Here is a 20,351-nt window from a genome sequence, read left to right as displayed (position 1 = left end):
TGATACAGCCACTATGGAGAACAGTATGGAGGCTCCTTAAGAAAGTACACATAGAACTGCTATGTGACCCAGCAATCCCACTACTGGGTATATACCCAGAAAAAGCCATAATTTAAAGACATATGCACCTCAACGTTCACCACAGCACTGTTTACAATAGCCAGGCTGTGAAAGCAATCTAAGTGTCCATTAACAGAGGAGGGGGTAAAGATGTGGCACATGTATACAATAGGACATAACTCAGCCATAAAAAGGAAAGAAACTGGGTCTTCTGTGCAGATATGGATGGACCTACAGGCTGTCACACAGAGTGAAGTCAGAAAGAGGAAAAAACAAATATTTCATATTAATGCACATATAAGGAATCTGAAAAAATGAGTGTAGATCTTACTTACAAAGCAGAAATAGAAATACAGATGTAGAGAACAAACGTATGGGTACCAAGGGGAAAGCGGGGATGGAATGAATTGGGAGACTGGGATTAACATGTATACACTACTATGTATATAACTGATTGCTAGTGGGAATCTGTGGTATAGCACAAGGAGCTCAGCTCGATGTTCTGTGATGGCCTGTATGTGTGATAGGGCAGGGAGGGAAGTGTAAGGGGAGGGGACGTATGTGTACATACAGCTGATTCACCTTGTTGTATGGCAGAAACTAACATTCTAAAGCAATTATACTCCAATAATAAGAAGATTATTTCACCCGTTCAGATATGATGGAGAAATCAAAAGCTTTGCTGCTACTGCTGCTGCTAAGTCACTTCAGTCGTGTCCAGCTCTGTGCGACCCATAGACAGCAGCCCACCAGGGTCCCCCGTCCCTGGGATTCTCCAGGCAAGAACACTGGAGTGGGTTGCCATTTCCTTCTCCAATGCAGGAAAGTGAAAAGTGAAAATGAAGTCGCTCAGTCGTGTCCGACTCTAGCAACCCCATGGACTGCAGCCTACCAGGCTCCTCCGTCCACGGGATTTTCTAGGCAAATCCCGTGGACGGAGCAGCCTACCAGACTCCTCTGTCCATGGGATTACAGACGTGCAAAAGCTAAAAGAATTCAGCGCCACCAAACCAGCTTCACCACAAATGCTAAGGGTACGTCTTTAGGTCGGAAAGGTCACAACTAAAAACAAGAAAATTACAAAATGGGAATATTCATGGGTATAGGCAAACCTATAGTAAAGGTGGGAAATCATCACACACAAACCAGTAGGGAAGTTAAAAGACAAAAGTAATAAAATCATTTGTATTCACAATAAGCAGTTAAGGGATACACAAAACAATTAAATGTAAAATATCAAAACCAGCAATCATGAAAGGAGGAGAGGACACGTGAAGAATATTTAGAATGAATTTGAAATTAAGCAATCAGCAACTTAAAACAATTACATATACATAGACTGCTATACCAAAACCTCACTGTAACCATGAACCAAAAATCTATGATCAATATATACGCAAAAAGGCATCCAAACACAACACTATAAGACAGTCACCAAGTTACAAAGGAAAAGGGAAGGGAAAAAGTCCTCCAAAACACCCAGCTAAGTTCCTGTGCTTCGAGCATGCATGCTTCCTTCTGTTCAGATCCTGAATAAGGTACTACCCTAGCCACCCAACCCTCCAACCAATCTGGTCAGAATTCAAAGAACCTGGAGTAGCCCTGAGGTTCCTAGACTCACATTGAATATGATTTCCTCTATAATAAACATAATAGTATTGGCCACTGAATTAAGCATCTACTATATCTGTGTCCTCTATTAAACCCTGGACATGCACTTTAATTTGCTTAGGAAGACCATCCGAGGTTAGAGTTACTCAAATTCACACAAACCCAACCTGGATTCTACAACCCATGTTCCTTCTATGGCACTGCTTATGAAAAGGGCTTGTCCGCCTGGGTCTCCAGGTTAACACAGCCATTTCCTCCTCTTGGGGTGTAGCCCTATCCTGAAGGTAGGCAGTCTTGACTGAGGCTCTGACACTCTCTGAACGTTGTCTTATTAGCCTGGAGCGTTGCTCCTTCACGGATGGCTTCCTGGTAACAAGGCCATGCATGGTCACTGTTCAGGCCAGCACTGCTGGCTCCATCCACACAGAAATGCTAGGTTATAGTTGGTTCACCCAGCCTGATCTACCTTCAATACCTCCTCCATAATAACTGCTGACGAGAGATGTTTGGATGGTCACCTGCTATTGGCCAGCATTACCTTAAGTACCTAAAATTTACAGTTGAACTTGACTGGTATTCATCCACCCTGGACCCTCAGGTTGCCTATCATCCAAGCCCACATCACATCATGGCCACAAACATTAACAAATATTCCTTTGGCATGTTGACATAGTAGAAAAGTCCTTATGCAAGAGAAATACCAAGAAACAACAAATGTCAGATGTACACAGAGAGACTCTAGGTTTCCACTGAATCCTGGGTTCACACTGTCAGCGGGAAATTCATGACACAGGTTTGTAAAATTACATCAGTGTGATAAAGTTGAAAAAAGTCATGATTCGTGATGTTGAGTCACAATTAGTCTCAGGTGATGGCAATTCATTCTATAGGGGCCATACCATACACCCGTTCTTCACAATGCACATGAAAATCACCTGGGTTTCTTGTTACACCACGGACACTTAACTCCAGACATCTGAGGCAGAGTGCTACTGATTCTCAGACTACACTTTGCAGAAGCCCATAGACCTCCTTGATGCAGGCTGAAAAAGGAAATAATACAACTGACTTACCAGAATCTAAGCCATGCATGTAGGTGTCCATAAACCTTCCAGCCAAGTCACATGATCTTACCAGAAAAGCAATTATTCATAGAGGTAAAAGACCAAGCCAGCACTGATTCTCAGAGCTAAGAATGTGCGGGAGATGGAGCCTGGGGTTGAGAGGACTGGAAGCACAATGAGAAATCAAGAGAGGGAAGGACTAGGCACCAGTGACTGAAAGAGAAACGACATTGTTCAATCGAATACCACACCTGAAAAGCAAAGAAGGCAGCCTGAGGTATTCAAAATCAGGACCAGGAATGCTACCTCCAGGACACCAGACTTACTGGCACAGAAAAGGCAAACTTCAAAGTCTCAACAACAAGCAATGAAAAGAAATCAGTGCAGGCAAACCAAAAACGCCAGAGCAAGCACAGGGTCACGAATGTCCAGAAGGCAAGCAGGTAGATTCCCAGATATGGGAAATGCACTTACCTGCTGATCTTCAGCTTCCAGAAGGAATTGGCTGAGGGAAATCAAAGTGTCCTAGTCCCAGAAAAAGTAGTCTGTCCAGGAAGGAAGCCAGGAAGGAATGAAGTAAGGGAGCTGGAAAACTCAGTTAAAGGCTCAGCTTTACTGCCCACATCAAATCTGCTGTAGCCTTACATCATACTGACCCAATGAAGAGCGTGTATTCCTTCCTATGTGCACGAGGCACAATCAACACGTGTGAGTTAAATGGCTCTAGCTGTGAAAACTGACAAGCAGTACGAGGCACCAGGCACGGCTGGTAGAGCCCTGAGTCTCAGAGTTCTTGGATCAGCCCTATCAGCATCACCTGGGAACGTGTTGCTGCTGCTGCTGCTGCTAAGTCGCATCAGTCGTGTCCAACTCTGTGGGACCCCATAGACGGCAGCCCCGTCCCTGGGATTCTCCAGGCAAGAACACTGGAGTGGGTTGCCATTTCCTTGTCCAAAGCATGAAAGTGAAAAGTGAAAGTGAAGTCGCTCAGTCGTGTCTGACTCTGTGCGACCCCATGGACTGCAGCCTACCAGGCTCCTCCATCCATGGGATTTTCCAGGCAAGAGTACTGGAGTGGGGTGCCATTGCCTTCTCCACCTCCACGTGTTAGGACTTGTAAATTCTCGGCCCTGCTCCAAACTTACCAATCAGAAACTGGGGATGGTGCTGCAGCCTGTGATTCGACCAGCCCTCCACGTGGTTCTGATGCACTGCTCACTGCAATGAAGTCTATTGAAGGCATGGTGGAGAGAGAGGGCAGCTGTGGCCAAGGACGATCAATATAAGTGGGCTTGATAGTGGTGGTTTTTAAAGAGCTAGTGAAGACCAAAGCCTGTTTACAGAGAGAAGAAAACCCAGTAGAGATAATGTAAAATAATAAGTAATAAAATGTGCTCAGTGATCAACAAAGTTCCACGATGATATTCTGTGGTAGAGTTTCATCAATGTTGAGGAATCATTCAGTGTGTGTAGGATAATAATGTTTTGATACTGATAAGCAGAAACACCATGAATGCCAGAAGGGGTCAATTCACAATATGTGCTTGCAAATTCTCTCTGATGTATTTTAAAGAATTTCACCAAGCTACTTGGTGCCCTTGCTTGTGAAGAGATATTCACCAAGGGGGAAAAAAAAACTTCCCAAAAGCAAAGCTGGTTGTCTATTGGGATCTGTTTGACAAAAACAGAATTTTGTTTTAAATATGAACACAAGTGTAAGACACAAAACCAGCAAAGCATGTGGGGCTTTAATTACAGGCATACCTTGTTTTATTGTGCTTTGCTTTATGGTGCTTCAGAGAGAGGGCATTATTTACAAATTGAACGTTTGTGGCAAGCCTGCACGGAGCAAGTCTGTCAGCACCGTTTTTGTTAATGTCCTGTCTCTGAGAATTTTGGTAAGTCTCACAATATTTCAAGCTTTTTCACTATGATGGTGTCTGTTGTGATCAGTAGTCTTTGATGTCACTATTATAAAATGATTGCAACTTGCTGGACGAGCAGATATTGGTGAGCATTTTTCAGTAATAATTTTTAATTAAAAAAAACCCATGTTGCTATATTCTATAATAGCGAGTAACCTTTATGATATTCTAACTAGGTTAAATTCTTAAATTGCTTCAATTTTGTAGGAACCTTTTCAGATTCATTGGGTAAATTCAAGCCATTCTCTCGGTTCTGTGAACAATCACTGATTGGTGAAAAATGATTAAAATTGCTCCTTTTCACGAGAGTCTTTAAGTGATTTTGATACTCCTAAAGAGATTCTCTAAGTGCCTGGTGCTGAGAATTTATATATAATCATTGTCAACTACAGCATAGTGCAGTATATTTAAGAGCTAAAATGAGTAGTTGTCAATAGAGGCAGATTATTAACAGTTGGGCATAAACTAGTCATTTATAGATTTAAAATTATAGCTTATTTTTCTAAGTCATTTCATATGAACTAGATTGAGTGATATGCTCTGTAGTTTACATTCCCTATTTCAGTGGTACTGAATAAACCTGGGTAATAGATAATCATGTCATATATGATCTTTAGTTTCTCTCTACTCACATCATCACAGAATCATTTTAAGGGAAGAGATTGTGTAAAATTTGAGTGTAACCCTCACTCTTGAAGGACCACCCAGTCTTTGCATGGATACCACTAGCTACAGGGATTCACTGCTCACAACACCACCCATTCTATTTGGGAGCACTTCTAATCCTTTGAGAATTGTCTGCCTTACCGCCCAGATAAATTCATTGGCTTGAATCTTTGGCTTCTCCCTAAAGTTAAATATAAATGAGTCTGATCCCTCTGTTTTTCTTATATTTCTTTAAATATTTGAAGGCAATTATAAGAATCCCTTTTAGTCTTTTCCAAACAATTCAACCCAAATTCTCTCAAAATGCCTCATAAGACATTGTTTTTAGACCATACAACTACTTTAGACAAAGAATGTAGTTTTGTCAGTGCCTGTCTTCAGATGCAAACTCTGAAACAATCTGACAAAGAAACTGCAAAAGATCCCTCAGCTGAATGAGAAGGTTGGGTGTCACATAATCCCTATGTCCATTGCCGGAAAATAGCAGTTACTTTATTATTCCTTTATTGAGGTAGCTTAACAAAATCCACTATAACTTAAAATTGTACACAACTTTTTTCTCAATGGGATTTCCAACTCCATTTTGGACAGGCTAACATGTATGATGTACATTCAAATTGCCTCTTGGTTTATGAATCTGAGCTTTTGAATGGGGAATTATTAAGCTATTACTTTTCACAAGACTTCTCAGGTCACTTTTGATACTCTTGAGAAGAGAATCACCAATAAGTAGAAAAGAACATTTGATAGAGAATGATAGCTTTCTGTAGGAGCGTGAAGGAAAAGAGTGAGTTGGAAGGAAGCACATCTTTTAAATAAGGCCTAAGTTGTGACTGATGCTGTGGCAATATCAGCACCATTTCTGGAACGAACTACTCTGTCCACCGCCTTACTTTTTCCTCATCTTTTCACCTCTGCAACAAAATTACTGGATCATTTCTTTCCTCATATTTGTGTCCCCAGCTTCCACGTCTATGTTCTCTCAGACTTCTGGGAAGGATATCCCCTCTTTGTAAAGGAGAGTAAGGATCTACATGCTTCCCCATAGAAAAGTAATGATGAGCATTTTCCTGTTTCTCAGTATTTTCTTCTAGAAAGACCGTGAGTGACTTTCCCACAAGTAGCCTCTTGGTCTTGTGCATTACAAAAGCTGCAAAGAGCTCTTTGGAAGCCATCCAAAGAAAATAGGTACATATACTTAAAGAGGTGTTTTATTTAGACTTAGAGGTTTATTTATATTTGTCTGCACAAATTCTAAGCGGTATTGATCTATGTACTTGCCGGGGTAAAACAAGACAAGAGACAAATCTTACCACTTAAAAAAAAATTCTCTCATGTGAATCAAGTACAACTAAAATATCTTTAAAAGCTTCTTCATCCAAATGCATGGCTAATATACCTCTACTGTAAATGCAGGGCACAATGAATTTTGGATTAGTGTTGGCAAACCACCTAAGAGGACATGTCAAGGTCTTTTATAGCGCTGTGTACACTTCTGAACAGCATTTAGAAGTTTTTTCAATAAATGGTATGAATTATGAGTCCACCGTTTTTTACTCTACAACTTTCTCCTAAAGAGTACCAAATATGGTGTTTTGGCAATGACTGATTCGGAGGTAAAAAGAATTTCTTTAAGATGTAGAAAGATCCAGGGGAACGCATGAAGTTGGACAAAAATAGGTTTGAAACCTACTTTCATCTTTCATAAAAATAACCATGCAATTATATATGCCCTCCAGGCCTCATTTTTTTCTTCTGTTAAATAAAGATGGTAATCTCTACTTCTAAATGTTGTTGAGGCATATACTAGGTAATAAATCCATAGTTTTCCTTTCTTTCTGCAGCATATATATTTTCTCAAACTTAACAATAGGTGGCTCAGACGGTAAAGTGTCTGCCTACAACACGGGAGACCTGGGTTCAATCCCTGGGTTGGGAAGGTCTCCTGGAGAAGGAAATAGCAATTCTTCCCTGGAGAATCCCATGGATGGAGGAACCTGATAGGCTACAGTCCATGGGGTCGCAAAGAGTCAGACAGGACTGAGCGATATTTACTTAGGAGATATTTATATTAGAAATGAACAGATTTACAAAGGTTTTTACAAATTTTATATTCACTAGTACTTCATTTCATTTCTAGTTATGGTCCTCAGTAACTGAAAAAATGACTAAATAAACTTAAGCATCAATAACATTAGCGCTTGGCCCCTCTGCATCTTGCTACCATTCTTTGGTCATATTCCCATGAATTATTCTCTCCCAGAGAATGAATGAAGAAAGGAAAGGACATAAAACTTTATTAGCCTTTCTGGTAACAAATTTAACTAACAGATACTTTAAACTGTGGATCAAAATGTGATTGTCCTCCCAATTCAATTCCATTGATAAGTTAAAATCTTTGGAGGCAAGCATAGATACTATCCAAGCCAGCATTTCCAACTTTGGAAAAATGGTGATGTAAGTACTTGGGGGGGACTGTACATCTAGGTGGGATAATGATGGCCAGTGATGGTGGGGGACCACTGAGGAGGACATTTCTGTGTTCCTGAATGTCACCAAGCCTTCAGTATCATCAGCCTCTATGACAATTAAAAATCCACATACAAGTGCTTGAAAAACAAAGAATACGGTGGCCTTCAGATGAGTGCCAAAATGGCAGTGAAATCTCTTGAAATAGCTAACCCGTCCTTGCCTCCCTGATCCCCTAGAGTGAATGCAGATCACTTTACAGGGCTCTTAGACGGGAAAGGAACACTCACAAAATGGGAAAAGATACCTGCAGGGAGGGAACAAACGAGAAAGTGAAAAAACAGCAGGAAAAGCTGCCTGAAGAGGTTTCACTACATCGAAAACTATAAAGTCAGTGAGAAGTTGATCTTTCATTATTGTAACCAGCTGAGAAAATTCTGCCTCTAGCATCTGTTAGGAAGGGTGTGAAAGAGACAAGACTCATTTTGCCAAACTTAGATCCCACTCATTGCTGATAAGTCCTAACTTTGGAAGTAAAAAAATAATCAAGAATTCTGAGCCTGGAGGTTCAATTAACTTTAACATAGTATGGCAGCTTCCTTATTGAATTCTTTCTTTCTTTTCCTTGCCATCTTTTCCTTTGCTTTCCCTCCCTCCTTCTCTCCCTTCCATCTTTACAGCTCTTTCACAACATACAAGGATCACCTTGAAACGAAATTCTTTATATTCAAAATGCAGACTTTCTTTTCTAGCTAAGAGTTAATATGCATTTCTTGAGCAGAAATAGTGACTATATTGGGGTTTAACATACCCCTTTACCCACAAGAGGAAAACAATGGACCAAGATGATTTTGTTCATTATATATATACACACACACACACAGCAAGTATAACATTATGATCTTGAAAAAGGAAAGGAATTAATCAAGAAAAGCTGTTAGAAGGGGTAGCCCAAAGAATTAATTTAAATACACTATTGATACTATGTGTAAAATAGATAACTAACAAGAACACTCTGTATAGACAGGGAACTCTATATAATTCACTGTGATGACCTGAACAGGAAGGAAGTCCAAAAGAGAGGGGATACATGTATATGTATGGCTCACTCATTTTGTTGTACAGTAGAAACTAACACAACACTGGAAAGCAACTACACTCTAATAAAAAATAATTTAAAAGGGAAAAAGTGCAGAGGTAAGTGCAGGATGTTAATAGGAAGTGAGTGAAAGTCACTCAGTTGTGTCCAACTCTTTGAGACCCCATGGACTATACACAGTCCATGGAATTCTCCAGGCCAGAATACTGGAGTGGGTAGCTATTCACGTCTCCAAGGGATCTTCTGAACCCAGGAATTGAACTAGGGTCTTCTGCATTGCAGGCAGATTCTTTACTGGCAGGGAATCCCTAAAAGGAAGTACTGAGGAGGATTTCATTAAAACTTTTGCAATAATACTCACACAATGCAGAGGGTGCAGACCAGTTGTGGGGTAACATAAAACATTTATCTGGACCAAAGTGGCAATTAGAATAAGATTTAGAAAAGTGAAATAATGGCCTTTACTGCAACACAGACATGAGAAACCTGTTTCTAGGCAAGAAATAATGAAAACATATAATGGTGATGAACTTTAAACATTCTATATTAGAAATCCAAATATCAGATTTTCCTCATTTGATTTTAGAGCAGTGTTTGTAATGTTTTTCATGCTCACAGGAACATATTCTTAATCTTTCCTTGAATAACTAAAGACAGGAGCCAGGAACTGGAGCTAACAATACCAATGGTATCATACTGAACTATGATCCATAATCAGCCAAATGCCAAAGTTACCCATAATCCAGAATTCTAGAAGAAAGTGGGGCACAGAGGTATATTTAGTGTTCCATCTACTTAAGTTTATCACAGTAGGATGAATTGCATCTTTGGATTTTGGAGTTGGTTGATACGAACTCCCTTATGTTCTGGGCTACATTCCTATGTGTGCAACATTCATTCAACTTGTTAATAAAGTGCATTTGTAATTTTGAGTATCTTCTCAAAACCATATTTTCTTAGCTCCTTCTTCCTGGAATCTGGAACAAATAATTGTTTTTACTGATTCTTGTGTTACCAGGATAAATTTAGCAATAGAGTTTTTATATGTATAAGCAGGTTTGCATAGATTTCAGCATATATTAATAGAAGAAAATAGCTATATTTAAGGGCTTCCCTGATAGCTCATTTGGTAAAGAATCTGCCTGCAATGCAGGAGACCCAGGTTCAATTCCTGGGTCGGGAAGATCTACTGGAGAAGGAATAGGCTACCCACTCCAGTATTTTTGGGCTTCCCTCGTGTGGCTCAGCTGATAAAGAATCCACCTGCATTGTGGGAGACCTGGGTTCAGTCCCTGAGTTGGGAAGATCCCCTGGAAAAGGGAAAGGCCACCCAGTTTAGTATTCTGGCTGAGAGAATTCTATGGACTATATATTTAAAGAAACAGACTGTATAACTAACAGAAGAAAACAATTATATTTAGGGTTAGAATATTCAGTTCACCAGCTGGAAATGAATGATCATAATTTGAATGAATCTAAGCAATGAATGATCATAATTTGAATGACTTTTTCAGTTTCCTATGAATTAGTATCCACATGTAGATACTGGCAATGAGATATAACACAGTGCTTTCTGATGATCTTATAAACTTTAACTCAGTGTGTATTGGTTGTAAAAAATGAGTTAATTGAGAATAAGTGATTCTTGGTGTCAAATATAGCCTTTCCCACTATCCCAACTCCATATCCTCAGCTAATTACCAATGCCATTCAAATCACAGGTTCAATCCTAACTGCTTCTCTTAGCTCTAACATCTAAATATATATGCTTTTATTAATATAAATATTTGACCTTCCAGAGTATTTTTATTGTTAAAGTTTGCTTCATACCATTAAATGTGCTTGTTTGGCATTCCTCTAATATCATCACCAGAAGTGTGTTTTAATGTAATTTAGACTATTTCCCATTCTGACTCTGAGAGTATTAAAGTATTACTTAAGTAGTCCTCTGAGGTGGTCCTGGTCGCACCTACCTGGACTCTCAGGGAACACAGCAGAATAGTGTGGGGTGATTAAGATGAAGCATTTGGGTTTCACAGCATCCGTGTGATCACTCCATCATGACTGCACTGGTCTTACCATGTTTCCTGCACTGTCCACCCCAGTCCTGAAGGGGACTTGATTATGTTGACTGTAATCTCTCTCTGTTCATGCTTGATAGTGCCGATGTCCTGTCCCTGATCAAAAGTCTTTCAATAAGCCAGGGTATTTGGTTTGGGACTTAGGTCATTCCCCATTCTCTCTCCAGTGCATCTTTCTGAAATGCTTTTATACTCTTCCTTAGAAATGCTCACCTCATGAAAAAATAAGGCTCATGCTTGTGCTCAGTCGTGTCCAACTCTTTGCGACCCCAATGACCATAGCCCGTCAGGCTCCTCTGTCCATGAGATTCTCCAGGCAAGAATACTGGAATGGGCTGCCATGCCCTCCTCCAGAGGAATCTTCCCAACCCAGGGATCAAACCCAAGTCTCCTGCGTCTCCTACACTGAAGGCAGATTCTCTACCCCCTGAGCCACCTGGGAAACCCCCAAAATAAGGCTACTTGTCCTTAAATACACAAATATTCTTAGCTCTACAATTTTTATTATTTGGTCTATGCTACCTAAAATGATCTTTTTTCCCCCCAGGTTGTGGATCTTTCTAACCTGGATCCTGTTTTAGACCCCAGCTAGCGTTCCCATCTCTGAAAGTCTGTCCCACCAGAGCCCACAGGCAACACACCCTCTGAGTTCCCAGACACAAATGGTCCACATCTCTCACTTATCAAATTATTCCTTTTATTGTTATGTTTTATCCCCATCTATCTCATCCTCCAAAATAAGCCCTGTAATGTTAGAGATTGCATTTTGTATCTCTTCTGTTCGTCATGGCCTGGTAGAGTATTTTGCATATGGTATATGAACAATTAATATTTATTAGTAACTATACTGACACCAACTCAATGGACATGAGTTTGAGTAAACTCCGGGAGTTGGTGATGGACAGGGAGGCCTGGCGTGCTGCAATTCATAGGGTCACAGAGAGTCAGACACGGCTGAGAGACTGAACTGGAACTCGAATACCAACAACTAGACTTCTAGACATTAACTAAGCAATCTATAGCAGGGAGAGAATCAAATTTCAATATTATTATTCAAAAAGAGGAACTAAGTAAGAAAATTCCAAAAATCTAAGAAAATATTTCTGGCTTTTTAAACTACAACTCAAAGCTTATCACTCTGACCTTCTCCTTCTAACTTCTGCAATATAGAATCAGTTGGTTACAATTAGAATAAATTATGCACCAAATGCCATAAATTATGAAAGCAAATTTTAGCTTTATGTTGAAATTCTTAGACATTACTAGTATCATTTTCTCATTTACTTGTCAACCTATTTTTTTTTAATAATCAAATGCTTGCTTATTTTTTGTTGAGCAATTAGGCTTCTTACATTGCCCTGAATACATATAACCCCATCAGAAACAACTTTATAAGCCTAATAACAGCTTTCATGCAACACATCAGACCCTGCTATTTTGAAAAATGACATGACCATAATGAGGTCCTTTAATCTGAACTTTTTGAAGAGTTACTAAGAGAGATGAATAAATATACTGATAGAAATTTTTGTCACTATACTGATCTGAACATGTAATTATTAAAGTCTTTTTAGATTAAAAAAATTTTTTTGAATCTTACAATTCTGAACCTATCTTATATGTTTTTCAGAGTGAATCCATAGAAAATTTGGTTGTATGGATTGGTTACGATTTTATGCCTTATTCTGTGCTATCAAGACTCATTCTTTGTCTCAAAAGTCCTTATAACTTTGAACACAAAATTACAAAGCATATGGCAGTTGAATAATCTATCAATTATGCATGGAACAGCAGTTCACACCTCAGGAATTTCTGTTGCACTTAAAGGGACTTCAAGGGGGCCTTTCTATTGTCTATTTTACAAGCAGGAATTTATATTTTGTGATTAAAATAATGCACACAAACACAAAGACCTTTTGTTTAAATGGTCTCTGTTTAATTACATGAAAATGAATAAGAATATAAGCTAATTCTAGAAACTATCCAATTAATGATTGGTGGGTGAATATATGCACTTACATTTCATCCTGAAACTCCACCAAATAATACTAAAGAATAAAAAAAATGATGAACACAGTAAAAAGAGAATGGACAAGAAGTGTCAACAGTTTGGGGAAGACAGAAAGTAGAGGATTAGCAAGTGACTTAGAAAAATGGAAAAACCTAAAACTTATGATCATGCAGTGGGTTCCAGTGTGCAAGGAACCCTTTGGAAAGTCAGGATTTAGAAGGAGGAGGAGTATGTGAGGTCCAGGATTGAAAATGGGAAGAACTGAATGATCTGTTCAAGAGGAAATTAGATTGCCCCAAGGCTCTTCCTTTAGTCTACGCAACCATACTTCTCCTCTGAATAGGTTACGCCTTTGAAGCACAGGTTGCTATCTCGTAGACTATAGCCCACCAGGCTCCTCCGTCCAGGAGATTTTCCAGGCGAGAATACTGGAGGTACAAGCTAAGTTTCTGAATACATGAGCATTAAATTAAAGGCTGTATAGTGAAAAAAAGTCTGCATATTATGTAGCAAAACCATCAGCTCCTCTCCATTCAACCCAGGAAGGCTGTGCTCTGGTGTGTAGCCATAGGTAAACTGGAAGACCCAGAACAAAGTTATACCAATCTCTACAAACGGAGCACTTGGAAGGCGGTGCCCAGTAATCATGTGTGAAAGACACCAGCTGATTAGCCCACTGATGCATGACAAAATGCCAATCAAGTTTTAGTTTCTCTTTGGTATGAACTTTTATGAGAGAGTTCTAAGGAACAGCTCAAATAGGAAAGTCAGAAAAAAATAAACATAATAGAAAATCTTAAGGGTGTTCCCACTGGCTCTTCCCTCTGCTTGGAATGCTCGTCCCATACCTGCTCTCTTTACTCCTACACTTCATTCAGAGCCCTGTGCAAATACAAAATAACGAGATATCTTTTCTTACTAATGTATGTAATATTGCATTACACTCCCCCCCCAGCACCCAATTCTTTGTTACTCTATTTCTTTACTTAAGTTTATATTTCTGCATATATTAATCATCACATACATATTTTCATACATTTATGTATTTGTTATCCATTTCACCCACTGAAAAATTAACACTCATGAAGGTAGGAACATTGCCTAGGGCACATGATAGATCCTTAATAGTTACTGTTAATATTATTTATTTATCTGATTACTTATTTAGTAAAAATAAGTAACTTTGATAAATCTAAAACAATGTAGGAAACACAATTTAAAAGATTAAGAATGCAGAAGATAAGAAAAGTTATAGCCAGGAAACAATTCAACAATATTAACTATGCTGCTGCTGCTAAGTTGCTTCAGTCGTGTCCGACTCTGTGCGACCCCATTGATGGAAGCCCACCAGGCTCCCCCGTCCCTGGGACTCTCCAGGCAAGAGTACTGGAGTGGGTTGCCATTTCCTTCTCCAATGCGTGAAAGTGAAAAGTGAAAGGGAAGAGGCTCAGTCGTGTCTGACTCTTAGCGACCCCATGGACTGCAGCCTACCAGGCTCCGCCGTCCACAGGATTTTCCAGGCAAGAGTACTGGAGTGGGGTGCCATTGCCTTCTCTGAATATTAACTATATAAAAACAATAATTGGAGAAGAATTAGCTCTTGAAAGTTCAAAGTATTAAAAATTAAAGATATAGTTCCATAAGTTTGGGAAGACTTGGTAAAGAAAATCTCCAAGAAACTAAAGAGAAATGTAAGACATGAACAATAGGAGAGAAAAAATAAGAACGTAAGAGATCAATCCTGGAAGACAGATAGGAATTTGTCTGAAAGGAATTTCATGCAGTAACAGAAAAAGTCGAGGGGAGGGAACCACTAAAGGTATAATGTAGGTTGACTTCTAGAATGAAAGTAAATGGCTCTTGGATGGAAAGACCCTCCAGATGCTCTACAAACAAAGTGCAAAAGAAACCCATCAAGATACTGTCTTACTGAAGTTCAGGATTTGAAGCTAAAATTTTTTTTATATCAATAAACTTTAAAAATATAACATGGAACCAAAATATATGAGAGTACATAAACAATTTAAAACCTAAGAAACCTTCATTTTATATTATTAATAAATATGTAAATATTCAGTGAAACTACAAAAAACTTTCATGAGCATAATAACACTAAAATCAAGATAGTAATTATCTGTGGAGAGAGAGGGAAATCATATTTAGGAAGACCTCAGATGAGGCATCATTTATATGTATAAAATTTTATTTAAAATGTCTTAAAGCAAATATAAGATTTAATGAAACTGAGTGGTGGGTATAATGGTTTTTCAGACTATCTTCTACACTTTTTGATGTTTTTGAACTATTTCACTTTTTGAAACAAAAAGACAAAAGAGAACAAAAGAGTGAAAACAGGTTACATAAAAAAATTGCAGGGAAAAAAATGACATCAGATTTATTAACTGTAATAACAGAAACTAGAACATAATGGAGAAATGTCCACACAGTTCGGAGAGAAAATGATTTTCAACAAAAAAGAATATATCCAGCCAAAATATCAGTCAATTAATATAAAATTAAGGTAAAAAACACTTCAGACTTAGTCACTCACCTATTCTTAAAAAAAGCTAGTGAATTAGGTACTTTGTGAAATGGGAGCAAATTAAGGAAGAGAAAGGTATGAGAGCTGTTAAGAAAAAAATTCACTGGACGCTTGTTAAACATGGCAAGACAAATTTTATTTTCATTGCTACAGTAGAGAAGAGAGACTTCAGTACAGAGCTGAACTCCATGTCTACAAGATTGACTGATAATCTAGACGAAACAGACTGAAACAGACACATTTCTCTAAAGTCACAAACTACCAAAAGTCACACAAGAAGAAACAGGCCTATGTCCATTAAATATACTGAATATAAATATGTATATTCAATATTTATATCAATTAATAACTTTTCAAAACAGAAAGCCCCAGGCCCAGAGGGCTTCACTGGCGAATTCTACCAAGCATTTAAGAAATAAATTATCTCAATTTTCTGCAGTCTGTTCTGGAAGATAGAAGCAAATGGAAAACTTCCTAACTGATTTTATGAGTTGGTGTTAATCTAATGCCAAAGCCACATAACCACATTACAGAAAATTACATATCAATACCTATTACAAATATAGATGCAAATATCCTCAACAAAATGTTTTCAAACAAAATTCAACAATGTACAAAAATAACTACACAACACAACCAAGTGGGATTTATACTAGACTGATTCACCATCAAAAATCAACCAATGCAATAAAAACCAGACTCTTTGACCACCTAACAGGTAGCTCCAGTCATAGGCTTTATTTTGAAGTTCATCTTGCCTGAGTCAGAAACTAATCTGTTGTATCTCCCAGGATCCAAGGACATTTTGAAGCCTTTCTCAATAGTCTTGAAGAAAAGAGAAATTATCCCCTTCCCTACCACCACTCTATGGAGATGATGAGACTCATAACATAGCTCAGACTATAGTCTATAGGGTCACAGAGAGTCGGACACGACTGAAGCGACTTAGCACATTAAAAGAATACTCTTTCCCCTCCCCAATTCCCTGATCAGTTATGTTCAACGCTTTCATAAGTTCAGTTTAAGTGGACATATCTTAATATTTTCTATTAAGCACTTCATTTTGGAATGAGAGTAGCTGGCATCTATGATTATCTTGCAGCTTTATCACTGAAACAAATAATTCCCTTTCCACCACTGAACCTCTCTGTTAGAAATCATCTTCCCTCATGACTTGTTAAATACTAAGATGTATCTGATGTATTTCTTCTAACCATTCTCTTCCTGGAAAACAACATTTGTCCCTGTGCTACTGGTAGCTCCACATTTGTGTATGTGATTTCAAGCTCTGTAGCTCAGACACTACCTTCATTCCATTTGTAGCTGCACATCCCCTAACAGGCTGTACCTCATCTAAAGTTGTTGACTTAACTATCTTCACCCTTCAATAATTTGCTAATGATATTTTCTAAGAAATATTATGACCAATTTTATAGTGGAAGTGGGCAAGATCGAAAAGATCCTGATTTTCTAAAATAATAATGGAGGGGCAAGCTATACTGTTTTATTAAGTAAAGGTCTTACATATTTTACCACTAACCACAATATTATGTTAAATTTTGCCAAACTGATGTATAGTTTTAACATTTAAAATGTGCAATGCGAGTTAGTCACTTCAGTCGTGTCCAACTCTCTGTGACCACATGGACTATAACCTGCCAGGCTCTTCTGTCCATGGAACTCTCCAGGCAAGAATACTGGAGCGGAGAGCCGTTCTCTTCTCCAGGAGATCTTCCCAACCCAGGGATCAAACCAGGATCTCCTGCATTTGCAGGCAGATTCTTTACAGTCTGAGTCATCAGGTAAGCCCCTTAAAAAATGTACAAAAGGTAAATATTTTAAGGGAGAGGAAAATAGCACTTTTAAGATGAACTTCAGTTGACAAAATAGTTAAAACCACTCCCTTTGTAATATTTACAAGTTCTAAAAGCTAAGATTCTTCAGTATAACAATGTAAGTCTGACAGTTTTACTAATAATACTCTTATTTATATTATTGTAGTCAGGCAAACCTTCATAAATGAAATTAACAGACACATATTTTCCAGGTGGAACTTTGGCTTTAGATGCTGCTTTTCTTTCTATAAAATGAAAACACACCCCAGTGTTCCTGCCTGGAAAATTCCATGGACAGAGGAGCCTGGCAGGCTACAGTCCATGGGGTCTCAAAGAACTGGACACGACTGAGCACACTCGCTCTTTGTGCATATAAAACACAGCAAGGGGAGGGGGAAAAACACATTTCAAAATGGGAAACTCTAAAGCACATCAGTCCAAATAAGCTAACATTTGTGAAGTAATTCTCATCCTTATAAATTGCCTTCTTGCAGGAAACAGACCTTATCCTGACTTTTAATATTTCAATGCACCGATCTTGGTGGATGGAGAATGGACCAGGATGTACGGTGACATCAGTGACTCCTGCCCCAGACTGGGCCCCAGAAGACCATCGCTACATCACGGTCTCAGGGTGTTTTCTGGAGTACCAGTACATAGAAGTGGCTCATAGTTCCCTCCAGATTGTCCTCGCAGTAAGTGTTGACAGCCAACCACTCCTCCTAGTGTTTCCCGAACTGTTTTATTTCTGTGTATACTCAGCACACGCAGTTGGAACCTGTAGGTAGAAGGTGCCTGTGTGCTTTTTCCTAATCACCGCCACTTTTAACAGGGATTTGTCAGGTTAAACCAGGCTATGTCGTGGACTGAGTGATTCTTTCTGGGTATGCTGCTAATTCTGGGAATTCCCTTCTCCCTTAAAATCTTCTTCTTAGATTTCCCCCAGGTACCATCCATCATCTTTTATCACCGTCTCTCTTTTTCAAAACAATTCAGCTTTTCTATGAATTCTACTTCTAGATTATCACACTCCTATTTTTCATAGTATTCTGCCAATAAATAATGCTCCCTCTACAGGAAGAAAGTTGGAGCTATAAATAATTCCTTTGCTTTTGTATATTTATAGAACACATTTGTATAATATATTACTATGTTATATAAAACATTATTTTACATTATATTCCCATGATAAAGAGATAAATACCTTCCTTTCATGAGAACTTTCGCTAATGCTAAATGTGTAATTTTGTGGGATTCATAAAGTTAAGGCAACTTTATTATACATGTCTCCACTTATTACAGATCATGTATGCAGATCTATGTGTATTTTCTTAGACTGTATATAGATCTTCAGTTGAGGTGCACAGTCTTAATCTTTAACAACAAATAATACAAGTAGAATCTTCTTTTTACCTTTCTTTAGTTAATTACTTTGAGAATGACAGTAACTCACAATTCTTAAATAACAGGACATAAAATATTCTGGGTAGAATGGTACCAGCTGGTTCATATAAAACTCTTCAGGAATTTCAAAAGAAAGTACATGTGTGTGTATTAGATTATATAACTAATATATATAGTTATTATATTTTTTAATGAGGAATATATATGAACATGCATATACATATATAATTATATACTATATATGTTGTGCTATGAACACTTCCCAAGTTTCTGTGACTAAAAACCATAAAGGTTTATTCTTATGGGTGAGCAAGAAGTTTTACCAATCACTGGTCGCTAAGGAAACAAGGCTAGGAGAACAGCCACCATCTCAGTCATCATGGTTGCCATGCCAGATGGCAGGAAGAGATCTGAAGTGTCTACATTGGCACAAAAACGCTCCTACTTGAGAGAGGAAGCTCACTGCTCGTAGTTCATTGTCCAGAACTAGATACAGATTCCTACCCAATCACAATTCAGCCAGAAAGGAGGAAGAACTGTAAATATTTGAGAAGCAGCATAAATTATTTCCACAATATTTGAATTACATTCTTGGCTAAAGCACTGAGTGATCTCCCTTGAATGTGTCCAACCTGAAGCACTTCTTAATTAAAAAAAAAAAAAAAAGCTTCTATGATAGTTTTAAATTCTATAACTGTTCATTTTTATTATATTTAAGTAAAGTGAGATTTGATGGAATGAAACTAGTCATTTCATTATGTAAAATTCATTTAAGTGAAGCATTCATTCTCATATGGGAAAAGTAAAATATTTCTGGCATTTAGTGACAGATAAAATGTCTTCCTACATGTTAGGAATTTTAGAGAAAATGTTCCTTCCCTGAAACTCCCTTTTTATCTTTTTTTTTAACTGTATCCATAATTTTTGGAAAACTTCCAAATATCATCAAGAATGATGTAAACATATAGTCTGTGTGCATGGATAGTTAAATATATGACTATTTTAGAGAGTTATTTGAATGAATGTGTGTATGAATAAACTATACTCGCAGATTTATTAAACTGCCCTGAAATTCTGGTTCACAGATAATTTGCTGAGGAAATACATTTGGACATGGAAGCATGTGTTAAGGCTGACATACTGCCCAAAGAAAAAAAATATTTTTACATAAGTAAAAATCATCTGTAAAGGCAAAGTGGCTAGAGTGTAGAGAAGATGGATGGAGTGTCTCTAAGAGCAGATGCGACCAATATATCAAGCTGCTGGTTCTCCATCCTCCTGTCTACACATCCCCCAGCTGACTGGAGCAATAGTTTGAGCAGGTCATCACAGGATGTGGCATCTTCACCTCTGCCCTTTCCACCTGCTCTTCCTTCTGGGGTAGTTCTTTTGCTATGCTGCCTGGATCACCTGAGAGAGTAAGTCAGCAGCCCAAGCCAGTTTCTTTGGAAAAGTTTCCACACACTTTCTGTCTTTAGGTTTGTTATGGCCTAGCCAGCCTTGGGCTGAAAGCATCTGCTATATAGAAAACCTAGCCCATCTTAACTGGTGTTTTAGAATGCAAACCAAAACAGGGCTGATCTT

At 38.3% G+C, this 20,351-nt stretch overlaps 1 protein-coding gene across 2 annotated transcripts in view; it reads left to right on the top strand.

Annotated features, from left to right (window-relative positions):
* Window positions 1-20,351, top strand: part of NKAIN2 (sodium/potassium transporting ATPase interacting 2) — a 1,168,326-nt gene that overhangs the window by 980,242 nt on the left and 167,733 nt on the right. For both annotated transcript variants that reach the window (XR_009738411.1, XM_061427380.1), the window contains exon 4: window positions 17,858-18,058. Coding sequence is in view for 1 of the 2 variants with exons in the window: in XM_061427380.1 (XP_061283364.1) it covers window positions 17,858-18,058 (201 nt within the window). In the remaining variant the exon portion in view is untranslated. The remainder of the gene's footprint in view (window positions 1-17,857; window positions 18,059-20,351) is intronic.

Source organism: Bos javanicus, chromosome 9, assembly GCF_032452875.1.
Source record: "Bos javanicus breed banteng chromosome 9, ARS-OSU_banteng_1.0, whole genome shotgun sequence".
NCBI lineage: Eukaryota > Metazoa > Chordata > Mammalia > Artiodactyla > Bovidae > Bos > Bos javanicus.
This window is presented reverse-complemented; position numbering and strand designations above follow the sequence as displayed.